This window comes from Phlebotomus papatasi, chromosome 1 (assembly GCF_024763615.1).
Source record: "Phlebotomus papatasi isolate M1 chromosome 1, Ppap_2.1, whole genome shotgun sequence".
In the NCBI taxonomy this organism is placed as follows: domain Eukaryota; kingdom Metazoa; phylum Arthropoda; class Insecta; order Diptera; family Psychodidae; genus Phlebotomus; species Phlebotomus papatasi.
Genome location: NC_077222.1, coordinates 46793494 through 46808676, shown reverse-complemented (window position 1 = coordinate 46808676; position 15183 = coordinate 46793494). Strand labels below are relative to the sequence as shown.

Here is a 15183-nt window from a genome sequence, read left to right as displayed (position 1 = left end):
TAACCCATTTAATGGACCAGAAGCACTGGAGATAGAACAAAAACGTTCATATTTTGGAATTTGTTTCTTACAGATTAATCAATAATTATTTTAAAAACAAAAAAAGCGGATATAATTCGGATATCGATTGTACTACACAAATAAGGCATCCAAAAACTTCTACTTTTTTTTAATATAGTAAACGATTGATGCGAATGGGTTATATAAAATAATATATTCTTTTAAATAAATATTTTTTTATAAAGAAAAATTATCATTTGGGGTATAATAAATCTTAAGTTAATCTCTTAGGAAAAGCAAACGAAATTCGTATTATTCGAAGGCATCAACGTTCGAAGGGAGATTACTTTCCCCTATAAACCCCGATTTTTCCTCAGCAGAACGGGCAGAACATATACTAAAATTGAAATGATACCGATAAGATTAGCAAGACCCCTGAGCAAGAATGGCACATGAAATCGTGATTAAACTTTTATTAATTTATTATTAATGACTAAGTAATTAATAATAAAGTCACTATGATTATTAATGTGCTGTTTAGAAATTGCTCAGGATTTTATGAGACCGTGAAAAATACCAGTCTCTTGACATTTTCCCCAAGGCTAATTAATTATTATTATATTATTATTATTATTATTTATATTTGTCAGATGGCAGCACCTAATCAATTTGGGTTTGTCCCAAATCTTGTCAAATACCCTTTAAGTATAACTGCATTCTCTTTTCTTTTTGGATTATTCCGCGTTTGCCTCGTGCTCTAGTATCTCGATTCTAATTAAGTATATTAAGTTATTAATTAAAATAAAGTGAATTAGTTATCAGTTTAACTATAATTATTTCTTACTTATGTGTGGTCTCACCGATCTCGGACAAGACATTATACTAAATACTTCTATTCCTTCTCAGGTGAGAACCACAACAATAATAATTAGGGTAGTTAATATATTTAGTAAATATTTTATGAATCTGTTACTTTACTGATGATCATTTTTTCTTAAATCCAATTTGTGATAAAAGCATCATGTCACATTGATTAAATTATTTTGATTAAGCGCATCTCATATATTAAACAATAATTAATTCTTGAGTTTTCTCGTGGCTATGTTTGCAAATCTCTTTGTTTGCAAATGAAAAAAAAATTCGTGTATTGTGTACTGCTTAAATTATTCTCAGAGTGCTCTATCCATTTGTTCATATACTATATTGTTGTAATGCCTCCTAGAATTCGTGTGTTTAATGCTCTTTTAACATATCCTCTAAAGACGGACTGGACTTTACAATGACCGTCAACTTTGGTGATGTTAACTAGAAAGAGGAGATGAGAGGAATTCCATGAGAACTCTTGTGACGGATAAAAAAAATATATAAAAACTATCTTTCAACTTTCAGTATTATAAACTGACTGATTAATGGAACATGACAATGTGGCGTGCAACTCACAAATTAAATTAGTTGTGTGCACCATTGAAAATGTAAGTGACTATAAAATTAGTTATGAAGGTATTTTTGTGCTGGATTAATTGAAAATTGCCTGCATTAATGCTGAAACTTGCTATTCCTTCTCCATGTTTTGTTGTTTTGCTTTTTCCCGTATCGTGCCACTCATCAATTTGCAAATCAGTTGTGCTCGAGGACACATCTTAAACCATAGATAAACCCTGATAATTTCATGGCAATTGTGATTCTTAACATGGAACATTAAATTTCAGAAAACGCGGTAATGTGTGTCAAATCGTTTGCTAATTGTACTTACAATTATTCAAGACTAAAAGTCACAACAAAGAAATTAATTCTACCAGAAAGGATAAAATTTTTTAATTTGATGATATTTTTATGATCACTTTGTTGTTAGTATTCTGATTCGAAGTAGGTGTGTTCCAAATATAACGTGAATTTTTCTTTTTCTTTTGGAAAATATTTATTTATTCATCAAAAACTATTTTGATCGTAATCCGCCTCAGATACTTGGACTTGAGGTTTTTCAAATCCTCGAAGTCTTTCTAATATGCATTTTTTGATATGACTTTGAGTTCTTTCAGCGATGTGTGGTTTGTCTTCAAAATAGTTCCAAAACGTCATCTTTTCACAGATCTTTCCAATTATTGGGAACAGGAGAAAATCCCTGGGGTTAACTTCAGTGAAATGATTATGAAAAATTACGAAAAATCAAGAATCAAATGTGCATAGTCCTCTAAATATGAAAATTCACCTTCTTTTTAAACATACTTCGTATGATATTTTACAAACATTCTTTACCGACATCTCTGTTCTCCTCTTTCTGAAAGCTCTTGCATTGTGCTCGTATAGAGGGCTAAGGAGAGAATTTAACGCATGTCATATTCATTGTCTGTGGACTCTAAAATATACAACCTTAATGGTTGAGATCAATCCTATGAATTTGAGTGACAACTTTAAATACAGAAGCTGTCATTGAAAACAAAAATTATAGTTAATAATACGTTGTATAAGTTCTCTGAATCTCTTGCTAAGGACCAATGGATAACTTCTCTTTCATGAATCCCATTGATAATATGTAACTATAATTCTAATTCTGCTGTACCTATATGAAACTACATGTTGCACCAAAGATTCTTTAAGAGTTCGATTTTGTGAATCTCGAGATGTAATGTGATCATAAACGTATATATATATTCTTGTAAAAGAAAAAAGAAAAGGAAATCATTAACCCTTTCGAAAGAATAAAAGCAAGCTAGATGGCGATTTAACATGTATTTGTAAAAAAACAACGGTTTCAAAACTTTCCACTTTCTTGAGGTTTATCTCAATATTTGGTTCGCACCGTTTGTCAAAAGTTCTGGCTATTGACATGAATCGTTTTTTTTATATTCAATAATATAATATTAAATTCAAGGGCTATATTTAATATTAACCAGTTCATTTATTAGTTCATGTACAGAATTGGAAAATTTCTATGAACGAAGACTCTAAACGAGCAAAGTTGAGGACAGTAGTAGCGATTCATGCTTATAGAATGAATACTCCATCTCAGTACACTCATTAGCATATCAGAAAACATTTTATGTGATGTATAGAGAAAAATGGAACACTACCAAATACGGCGGTTAGTTTTGAACATTACTATTTTACTGCTCGAATTTAAAGCTATATAATCCACTTTTTTTTCAACTTGTGACGATATGACTGGAGGCCAAACAGTAAAGATATCGACTTCCGGTCTTCGACGACCCCCTCTATAAGTCAACATTATCTAGGACAGTCTTTTTTTCCTTTTTCCTGCCACCCACTCCTTCACCTCCAGAGCACGATTTTTTGTTTATTCCGCAAACTGCTCCTAGAATTTTTTTCATTTTCTAATATGTTATGGAGGTAGTCAAGGTGAATATTTCGTCCTTACACTGAGAGAAATCGGAAAAAGTTAAAATAACCTTCCGGAAATGTTAATTTTACCCTGCAGTATTGATCCAAAATCGGTGTAAATATTACCCTTTTTAGATGTATTGGGGGTTAAAGTTACCCTTTTTTATGTTTACCCTTAAAAAGGTGTAAAATTAACATAAAAAATGTTGATATATTTTTACACCTAGAAATTGTTGAAGTTATGAGGAAAAAACTTAATCGCATCCTCTTTTTTTTCTCAGTGTAGACATACCTATTGAAAACATTTCGATTTCGAAATTTCAAAGATCAGGGTTCAACCACTTTAGAGGGCTTATTTATCAAGCGACTTGCTTAAATTTGGATATTTTTGATAAATCTTAAAATTTCCAACCCGGCTGTATCGGACTTAATCTGTAGTGATTCGGATTTACTTTTTTTATTTGTCTGTATGCTTGTTACTCATGCTAATATATCCTAAAATGTGTTTTTCTTAAGCGATTTTTTTTTATTTCAGAACGGCTTTTAAATTTGCGAAGCTATTTAATCGGTAATAAACCGGAATACAGCCAAAAACTATACGTAAAAATATTAAACTGAGAACTCTTTTGCAAAACTGGCCATATCTTTTTTCATTAGATAGAAGACTTCAGAGAACAAAATCTTCAAAATACTCTCTCAAGTTCAGGCATTTGGGACAGAAATGTCATACGAATAATGGAGTAAATCGGACATTAAACTATTTAAAATCCAATGATTTTTTTCACCTACGTATCCATGTTAAATTTATATCCTCATGGAATAATTGCATTAAAAAAAACCTTCAATGATGAAAAATCACAACAGAATTTAAAAAAAAACAAGAGCTAATTTGCCCATTTGCTTCATTCGACAATCATAACCACACGTGAAAAATTTCAACAAACTTTTTTTTTAATGTTGACTGCCGCAAGTACATATCAAAAGGTAGCCTGATCTTAAAAGAACCAAATAGCGAGAGTTTATTGTATAAGCACATGTATCACAACACTAAATGAAATGTTTGAAAATTGAGAACGATGCTACGTTCTTTTTATTTTACCCAATGAATTTTTATTTTTCAAAGAACAAAATGGCACAGTAATATTATAGAAACTATCAATACACAAGTTTATGCATTTAGCGAAATCTTTTCTACATCGTCATGCTTATATGTTGATATATTACTGGACAATGTATATGTGTTATGTATGCATACTTTAACTAGGGTATATTAAAATAATTACGCATAAAAATTGTTTTTGATAGTCGCCTGTTTATATAAAATTTCCTGTCGATAGAGAGTGGTTGAAAATATCATAAAGACGAGCCTTGTAAAATATCTTAGGTATATGAGACTCTTTTCAACGTCTTGTGAATATACTTCAGTAGACTGATTATATCCATGCTATCCATGTATTCAAAAGATATTGTAATTGCCTTGCAAACTACGATGAATGAGAAACACGTGTGGTATCGCTTTGTCTTGTATGATATTTTATGAATGAAAATTGATTTTATGTTTATAGGAAATATAAAACGCTATATATTATGTACTGAAATACGAATGGTATGTTTTTGATTTTACTAGAATTATTAAAAAAAAAATAATGAAATTGCGGAAAGAATAATATGCATTCTTTCACGTTAGTTTCGACAAAAATAGACATTGAAAAATGTTTTATTGGTAAATGTTGTTTAAATACATATATGAAATGTTGTTATAAATAAGAATTTAATAGCATAAATATATAGTCAAACAACCATCTATATGTGAAATACTCATCATGGGAAGTACACCATTCCTTGTGAGGTGCAGATAATTCTTATACTAAATTGTGAACAGCATAACAATATTGCAGATAAATAAAGTGACCTCAAAATAGAGAGAATAGACTGGAAGAAAATGAACATATGGACATACAGGAAGACAAATAGGATGCCAAAGACAGTTGAGACTGCCAGAGTAATGTGGTTTTATGTGGGATTCTGTTCTTTATACCTTTAAAGATTCTCAATTCTCAACTCTATACGGGTGTAAAAAAGAACAACTCCCTTATTTCGCAAAGTGATCTCTTCGTTGCGTTGTTTTTTTTTAAAGATTTTGATTTATGCAAGGAAGAGAAGCCGCATCTACAATTTATTTATAGATTGCCATATAAATTGAGTGATGAAATGTACAAGACTTCGCGGAATGCTTGACGTTCGAAAATCGACATTGGGGGAGGTGAGACTACATTGATATAGGATTTTTTCTCATCTTTCTGAAACAAACTAGGCTTTAAAAGTAATGTAATTTAGCTAGACAAAATCATTATGGAACTAAATAAAATCATTGTAAAGCTCTGCTTCTTTAAGAAGTATGCGAAAAAATCGTATATCTATGTAGCCCCATAGCTCAAAATAGCCCCACATCCCCTTAGTAGCTTGAAAGTTGATTTCTCATAAATTGGATACGAATAAAACTCGTCTTTTGTCAATACCATAACCTGTAAAAATTAAATGTGGTGAAGCTCATTGATGGCATTTCCAGTAGTACCTTTAATCAGATTTTTTTTTGATAAATCTAATGTAAAATCAAACCCGGTACTTATTAAATTATTCAGAGTAAATGCTTTTGTCACAAAATAGGTGTAAGCCACATAAAGAGAAATAGATACTCCAATATATTATTTTAAAGAATTTGCCTTCCAGAAAAAAATCTCAAAATTATAACTTAGTTTCCGAGGAACAAAGCTCAGAAATTTGAACATATGCAAAATAAGAGCATTATTTTGTTCTATTTTTGAGCTAGAGTTATAAAAATTCTCCTGCTTCAATTTATACAATCCTATGTCTATAAAATATCACTATATAATTTATCTAATCTTTGTTTTTATGAACGAATAAATGCAGAGGTTCCACTTGTCCCGATTGATTTTTCAAATCTCTTTATTAGCACTTCGAGAAAGTGCCGATTCGAATTTCCTTTTATAATGTCTTTCAACATTTCATCATTTATATTCATTTCTAATACAAGAATTTTTTCCCAGGTCGTCTTGTTTATTCTCAAACATGTTGTTTTTGTGTATCTTGAAAACGAGTTCAATAACAAGATAAACGAATTTGATTATTTCGGTGTCAAATTACAATGAGTATTTATATAACAAAAATTTAATGCATGAATTCATTTCATACGAAGTATCAAGACAAGATGTATTTAATATTAAATATAGCCTTTTTTTAATGAATGGATATCAGAAAGAAAAACTTAATACTTCTGCGGTAGTTTCTTAACGTAATTGTAAAAAGTAAATAAATTTTTTTATAGCCAGAGCGTTTCAACCAGCACTCTGTGAAATCTTTTTTTTATTTTGCTCCTCTTTTTTATTATAGATTAAAGGAATCTGAGAAGGTCTATAATAAAATTTTGAAACTCAAGAAATTAAAGACCAGTTATTAGGTGAGATTCTTAACAATCTCACCTACTATAATCCTAACAAAATTTCATGTCGTCCGATCGACCTCAAATTTGGCCAAAATGTGTTTCAGCACTTCCTGATTCCGAATATATATGTGGCTAAGTTACGTTCCCGGCCGGCCGGCCGGCCGGCCGGCCGCTCTTTGGAGCTTAATAGCTCCTAAACTAAAAAAGATATCGACTTGCGGTTTTCGGCAAAGGTTATATATCGGGTGAAAATTGCAACTTGGTGCATAGACCCCCCACCCCCCACCCCTCCTTCCGCCATTTTGAAGACCCCCCTTTTTTTGTTTTCTCAATAGCTCCGCCCCTATGGCATTCAGCGGACTCAAATTTTAGTATGTTATAGCTGGGCCTTAGAGCTTTCCATCAATACCAAACTTAAGGTCCCCCGACCCCCCTGACCCGAGCTATAAGGGTCCAAAAAAAATTTCTTAAAATGGCCATAACTCCGGTTCTAATTGTCAGAATTTAAAAAGTGAGGGCTTTTTGGAAAGCTCTCGTGAAATGCCACTTCCCCTTCTAACATCGCAAGTTCATAAAACCACCGCTAGGGGCGCTTTTTTTAAAAAGAAATTTTTTAAATCTTAAAAGTTAAATAACTCAAAAATTCCATTGTGCATCGGGCTGAAAATTTAGTATGTTGTAGCCGTTGATTATACCTATCAAACAAAAAAAACCTTAAGTCGATCCATAACCCCTGACCCGAGCTATAAGGGGTCAAAGTTCGAACATTGACCGGCCTCTATCTCCGGTTCTAATTAACATAGCGACCTAAATTTTACCTTTTTGGTTTCGTCTCGATGAGCACTTTCAGATGGAAGTTCAAAAAGTCACCACAGGTGGCGCTGTGATAGCGTCAAAATTCATCGAAATTCAAAGTCACTTTTCTCAAAAACGGCATTGTGCAAGTTAATGAAATTTTAGTATGTTGTAGTCCAGTCTAGGACGTTTCCAAAATGGTGCGTATGCGCGCTGTGGTTTTAATAGAACCGGAGATATGAGGGGTCAAAGTTCACGAAATTCAAAAAATCATATCTCCGGTTCTATGTGACCGATTTTGATGAATGAGGGCTTAAACGAAAGATCTCACCAAATGCTACAACTTTCTAGAATATTTGAACTTCGTGGGACCAACACCAGGGGCGCCACAGTTGAAAAACCAATTTCAATATCACATAACCTCAATTATCTCGACTGTCGCTGAACCGATTTTGATGATTACTTCAACATAATTGTAGAGCACATTTGTCTCTACATTTCGTCCATACATCATTTTCCACTCAGACTACGCTATCACTCCGATTTTGCCGTTTAAGTGTGAAAAAATTGATTTTTCCAATAATAACGCTTTGAAATCACTCAGATGCCAATTTGACTGCCTCTACTCCACCAAGACACTTAAAATAGGGTTTTAAATGAAAAGTCTCACAAAATACAACAATTCTTTGATATAGTTGAAGTTCAACAAATGACTACTTGGGGCACTCTGGATGAAAAAACGAGTTAAGAAACAAAAAACCTCGCTTATCTTGGCTTCTGAGTAATCGATGAGATCATGTTCTACGGCAAAATTATAGAGAACATTCTGGTCTACATTTCACCCATATAACACTTTTCTGTCAGTTCATCCAAATCTTTGATATTTTGGTTTAAATACAAAATTTGTATAATTTCACGAATTTGATTCAAGATAACTGAATGGCGTCTCCCAACTTCAGCTCTAAATCGAATTTGCGTGCACTCCGAGTTAGCTCACGTTAAGAATCTCGCCTACATAAGCCGGTTAGGATTATCTGTCCCTTTTATATACTTTTTAATCAAAATTCTAAATCAATCATTATAATTTTCAATTTGCCAGATTATTATTGCTAGAAGGCAATAGTATAACTTAAGTTTGATGATCCTCACAAGTAATAATTGAATTTTCGCACCTCACTTAAAAGAAAATAAAAAGTGTTAATGGAAAATGTTTGCTGCTGATTCTCTAAATGATAATATTTGATAGGCGGCTTCATTCTTTTACGTATATGTAATCATTAATACTAGTATTTATTATATAAACATAAACATAAATAAAAATGTAAAAGCATTTTAAAGCAAAAAAAAAAATAGAAATTTATAAAACTTTTGTAATTGCTTTTGTTCTTCACAATTGAAGGAAAAACCTGAATAATGTGTTAACACACAGTATATAAAATTTTTACCAATACTAATGAGATTACTTAATCATTTATTTAATTTGAAGATATTTCTTTTTCTGCCATTCTCGTATATAATATTGATTTTAATGGTATTATTGAAATGGTACACCGGCATTATAAGAATGTCGTTAATTAATTCCTTATCCAAAGGCGCTTCTTCTAAAAGCATGCCACAAAAATACACAATTCACGTGATAATTGAGTGAAGAAATGTGTAAAAGGACTTTACGAAATACCTGAGTCGGCGCCAATAAATCCATCCGTGTTGCGAAACTATTAGGTTTTTTTCGCATTTCATCTGAAAAATAAAACAACGACCACCAAAGACATGAAATTAAAGTATCTACGCCTTTTTTGTACATTTTTTGCTATCTGCAATTACTCTAAGTGCGCTGTATTTAATACTACCAAAGGTTCTTGATCTTATGATTGACTCAAACGACACTGACTTCGAGTATTTGAGTCATCTTCTCTGAGTTTTTTCTCTGACTCCTTCTGACAACAGCACCATATTATTCTTCACATTTAGCATCAAAAAAGTGTTGACATGGAGAGTTCAAAGACACAACTTTTTGTTTACAGTGCGTAAATTATTTCATTTATCCCAACGAGGTGTGTTTCAACTTTTCTTCTTTTACTTCCTTCTTAAATAATTTGCAGAAGACTACCACTACTGCAAATCTGCACAATGAAAAATTTTTGTAGTATTTTCGTTGCTCTCTTTTAAAGAACAAAAAATGTAGCAGCATTCCAATTGCACACTGAATATTTCATAGTGACACTCTTATTCATGAACCTATATACATATATCCTCAGGTAATAGTAATTGACTGTAAAAGAGTATTCATTAGGGAAAATAAACTAATGATCCAATGCAGAGTCTTTACAAGCTCATACTTCATATATATAGTGTTAAATTGTAAAGCATGATAGTATATAGAGATAATTATGAACATTGCAATTAATACATGAGACCGGAAGACGTCACAAATATTTATAATATTTTCTCCCGAGAAGTATTATTAGGTACATTTTTTTTGCGATTTGTATGAAAATGGAAATTACCTAGTTCAATCGCACGGGACAATTTGTAAATAGCTAAACTGAAGTTATTTACGAAACATTACAAAATAAATCATAGTTTTTCATCTCATTAGTAGTATAACGCATGATTTCTGAAAAATCAAAAAGTTTATAAGTGACTATTACTGATATGAAAATCTTACTTCTTTTTAAACACTTTTGTAAAACTAAATAAATGGAATAAACAACTTGAACACATGTTCTGCAACATTACTCTTCTCTTACTCTAATAAAGGCAAGATTGAACAATTTATGTTAATACGTTGAAATGGTTGAAATGCATGTGAAAGAGTGAAAAGTATATATTCACAAGTTAGCTAGTTTAGGAAAAAGAATCAGTTAATTATACACATATTTAAGAGTCTCCTAGCACGCACGCAAATACATTTAAAGAATTTATAGTATGGTTTTTTTCTGCACTACGCAAAAACCACAAATGCAGTCGTCTATTAAACTCTAAGACCGTCTTCAGACTAGAGGTTTAGCCCAGGTCTCAAAACCTTAAACAGCAACCGATTTTATTGATTTTTCAAAATCTAATAGGTAATATGACCCTAATAATCTAATTGTAAGTCATTTTTTTCCAAAAAAATCTTGACTGATAAGATATTAGAGAAGTTAAGCCATATGGCTAAGCCTTAGGTCTGAAGCCCGTATAAGAGTAAATCATTTTTTATTTTATTGCTAGAATTTCGCAGAATGCAATCTTAAACCTTGCAATTTATAACTTTATCACCTGGTAATTTCGTGAATCTCACATTTTTAAGAAAAATTCTGGAAAAATTTTTGTCCGTTTGTTATGAGATTTATAGCTATGTCAGTTATAGATGCTCACTTGTGGATCTCGGAGACTCCCTATGAATCAATTATGGGATAGGTTTTATTATTATTATTCTCATATTATTCTCTACGCTTCTGCTTCTTCTTTTAGTGCTCGAACTCAAACAGAGAGCATTAAAATGATTCGGTTTTTCTACTTGTCGCCGATCTTGAGCTTAACCCTTTAAGGTCGAATGCAACACCGGTGCCCCAAAAGCAAAAAAAAAAACATTTTTTTCTGAGAGAACAAAATAAATTTTCTATGGTCCAAAAATTGTTTTTGTTCCTGGGACGGGTTTTTGGTTCACAAGCAAAATGAACCGATTCATCACGTAAAAAACCGCCCACACTAATGGCCTCTACACACTAGAGAAATTTATGTCCATATTGAAAAGGTTTTCCTATACCAAGCATAGGAAATTTGCTTCAATATGGACATAAATTTCTCTAGTGTGTAGAGACCTTAAGATGAAGAGTCATAGAATTGATGTTCATGTAAAAATTACTCATCTTTTCCATCCTCTTGTCCTAAATCCCAGGCTTTCGTCCACTTTCTCCTGACTTATAACCGAATTATATTCTTCTGGACGATGGAGCGACAACCTTCCCCGTCAATTTCGTATCCTCAACGTAACTCGCATTTGATTTCTTGAGATGAGTGTCAAATTGATCTACAAATGATCTTCAATCGTAGATTTAAATTAATAGATAATTTTTTGAAAGGAAAATATTTTTAACTAAACCATTTTCTTTACACCTAAGCCAGCTAAAAAATACGATTTGAACAATGCAATTGATTTTTGAAAATTCAAGAGCATGATTTCTGAAGTATTTTCGGAGACAGTATATTGTTAATTTAAAAAAAAAAATAATAAGAACAAAAACGACGAATGAAAGCTATAATATATTCGCAGTGCCCAATGTATTTTCTTCAAGTTCATGAGATATAAGTTTACAATTACCACTGTGACCTCCTACATGGTTTTCGCATCAGCGCATTTGAGGAGTTTGATGAAAAAATGGTAAAATTACATTTTAACTCAACAGTCCCGTACTAAAACTATCTATATGCTGGATTCTCAACAGAACAATGAAATTTATTTACTTCACATTAAAATACTTTTTACGTGTCCACCACTTTACAGAAATATTTTCTCTTTTCTCTCCAATGTTCGGTAACCAAAAGTCAAGTATAAGAGAAAAAATGTATTTTAAGTGACTTGATTTAATTTCCGATGCGCGTGTTTATTGTCCATCTGTGGCGAATTTCATGCACAGTATTCCCCTTTTAAACATTCTTCATGTGAGACATTCTTTGAAAACAAAGCAGCGCGACACAGTAAAAATTGTGTCCAGTCCAGTCACAATAATTGACCGCACATCGTGTTACACTTTCCGCAAGTGCCTCAATTTAACGATTAACCAAGCGTAGCAAATAATGAAATTCGTCTGGAAGCTAAAAATCTGTAGTTCTAATTTCATATTATCTTTTCCAGTTTTTTCTTATGCCAGTGTTTACAACAAACGTTAACTGCAGAAATTTCCAATGAATCATCATTATCAGCCACTGGAGGGAAGAAATTAGCAGATGCAAGAATCTCCTATATCAGGCCAGCCCCAGTGATATACTCAAGTGACCATCATTCGGAAGGAAGAAGACTGATTCAAAGCAAAGTTACAGCCAAGTCTAATGCTCGCGAAATGACGACAGACAAAAGAAAATTATCAAATCCGGAACTTTTTAGGTGATTTAAATTTATCTAAATTACATTTAATCATACTGGAAATTGATTTGGTTGGGCTAGTTTTAAACTGTTTTTTTTTTTGCTAATTTCGTCTTTGTTAAGTGCAAAGGTCTAAAAAATTCTATATAAATCAAACAGAAGAAAAGCTCTATGTCTACGAGAACAATTAACTTAGCTATGTGCTTTTTGATTTAATTTTGTAATTGATTAAGGAAAAACGCTTTGATACCAAACTGGAGAATTTATGAATTTTATAAATATCTATAAATTATTGTTGTTAATTTTACAACTAATGGCTAAATTTACAACTATCAAGAGCCCTAAAGTTTTGTTATAATAATAAGATAGTGCCCAACTTCATATGTGCATGACTTTAGAAAATTATATTTTTTATTAAGGTGATAAGAAGTGACGTTGAAAACGATCATTCTTGTGAGATTTTAATCAAATTTAAGTTAGGGGAAAGTGAGGCAGCTTTGAAATTTGGCTTTTTCTCTTATTTATAAATGACATTGGACCTTATCATGATATAATTTAGCTCCACAAACCAATTGTGAAGTTAAATTATAATGTAATATTATAATTTAATATTTTTATCCTGCTTTATTTTTTAATTAGTTAATTTTATTTTTGTGGAGTATACCCAACTAATATTGAGTTAGTTGATCTAAAAAAAAAACAAGCCAAATTTAATTTTTTTACTGTCCAAATTTAACTTTTTTACTGTTCACTTGTTTTTTTTTTCAAATAATTGCATTTTGCATTTACGCATTAATATCATCATTGCTTCATTTTCAGTAAATTGGGCCTAGGTAAAATGAAGATGTCCCCGAACCATCACCGGAAGCGATTAGCCGTAGAATCACGGCATCATGGTCTTCCAGATGATTCAAACATGTTCATAATTAAGCTACCACCCAGCAACAATTACTACGGCAATCTTAAATCTCATACTGACTCAGTGAATGCTGTAACGGATGACAGTAAGAAAGTCTCACTGGGATTTCAATCTAACGGGAAGCCAGGAAGGATCTACCATTGGAATTTGCCAGTTCTAAAGAAACTCCTACATGGTAACCGTCCTCGAAATCCCAATTCGAGGCACACGGATAACGAAGCCGAACTTATTGACATCAAGCATATTCCAACATGGACAAATCCATGGGATAATGAAACCATCGACAAGCAGTATAGAGAGGATAGCCATCAACATGAAAAGATCCTCAAGAAGAAGTCACCTACATATTACGCCCCTGTGCGAACAAAAAACTTCCAAAAATATTTCCCTAGTAATGGCAAACCTAAGAGTTTCTACGTTATCAAGAGTCAAAAAATGATCCCATTTAAAATATTCAAGAGAAAATAAGTTCAAGTGAAACTCCAAAATCATTGCGCATAACGAGAAATTTAATTTAAATCCACTCACAATTGTACTTAAAGTGCTACATAGCATAGACTGACAATGTGTAGTCAGCTGTTTTACTTATGATTACGATCCTAATATGCCGACAATTAGGGTATATATTAATTCTTAATTCAATGCATAATACTAAACTAAACTCATTATGTACGACAATTTTAGATGAAATCTTGCGCAAAAGAACTCTAGATTAATCGATTTTAGTGATTAATTGTAACATTTTTATAAAAAATAATTTGTTAACTTACACGAAAATGCGATTTTTTACTTTTTTACATGAAAATAAATTAATGATATAATAAATCTTTGTTTCCTATGGTTGCGAATTGATATGGAGTAAAAGTAATTGGTAAGTTCATAAGTAAATTTTATAAGATCATTTCGAGCTAAGGCACAATCAGTTACATACTGAAAAGAGAGGAAGAATATAATGAACAAAGGTATAGTAATTGATTAAGTATTTGTAGTAATAGTCTCTTGACAATAAAAATTTAAATATTGATTTTCTGTTAAAATACTCACAATTGATAAAATGGAGGAAGCATACGGGAAAGTGTTACCGTGTTGTATTTTTGTTCCTCAAAAGCAATACATAGAGAAAGCTTTCAAAGTTTTTGCATGTTTTGTACCACTAGAGTTTTTCTTATGTTCCCTATGAATTTTATCTATCGCAAATTTAATAAAAGTTTAAACTGCCATCAAGTTCAGCGTTAAAATATAAATTAAAGAATACTCACATTTATATTTTTGTTAGCATATTTTGAAATTTGTTGTGTTTTTACAAATGTTTAAATTAAATTTAAGTAAATTTCACACTTCATAATAGAGAATAGAGACGAATCAGACTACCAAATAGTTTGATTCGGTGTGATTCTGGAATTCAATTTTAGAATAGAGACAAAAATTTACAAGTTTTATAGACCTCTAGGTTTACATCAAACTACTTGGCCTATAGCTTATATCGAATTCTTAGAGATATCAACTCTAGTCATCATCCTACTCTCATCTCTTTGATGTTTCATATTATATTTCTGTCATTGACTTTATTTCACCCGAGTATTCCTTCTTAACCAAACG

General features: G+C 31.7%; 1 protein-coding gene and 1 pseudogene across 1 annotated transcript; both read left to right on the top strand.

The window, feature by feature from the left end:
- Positions 1 to 364: 364 nt before the first annotated feature.
- LOC129800126 (U6 spliceosomal RNA) lies at positions 365 to 480 on the top strand (annotated as a pseudogene).
- Positions 481 to 11828: 11348 nt separating this feature from the next.
- Positions 11829 to 14409, top strand: LOC129799461 (uncharacterized). The gene is made up of 3 exons (XM_055843350.1): positions 11829 to 11963; positions 12438 to 12686; positions 13485 to 14409. Exons 1-3 carry the CDS (start codon positions 11881 to 11883, stop codon positions 14050 to 14052), a joined length of 900 nt encoding a protein of 299 aa, XP_055699325.1. The 5' UTR covers positions 11829 to 11880; the 3' UTR covers positions 14053 to 14409.
- Positions 14410 to 15183: the final 774 nt, after the last annotated feature.

Bases quoted from the DNA above. Each gene is read 5' to 3' on its own strand.
- LOC129799461 (XM_055843350.1), top strand. From the start codon at position 11,881: ATGAGATATAAGTTTACAATTACCACTGTGACCTCCTACATGGTTTTC. The intron at 11,964-12,437 runs GTAAAATTACAT...TATCTTTTCCAG, and splicing joins AGGAGTTTGATGAAAAAATG to TTTTTTCTTATGCCAGTGTT. The intron at 12,687-13,484 runs GTGATTTAAATT...CTTCATTTTCAG, and splicing joins TCAAATCCGGAACTTTTTAG to TAAATTGGGCCTAGGTAAAA.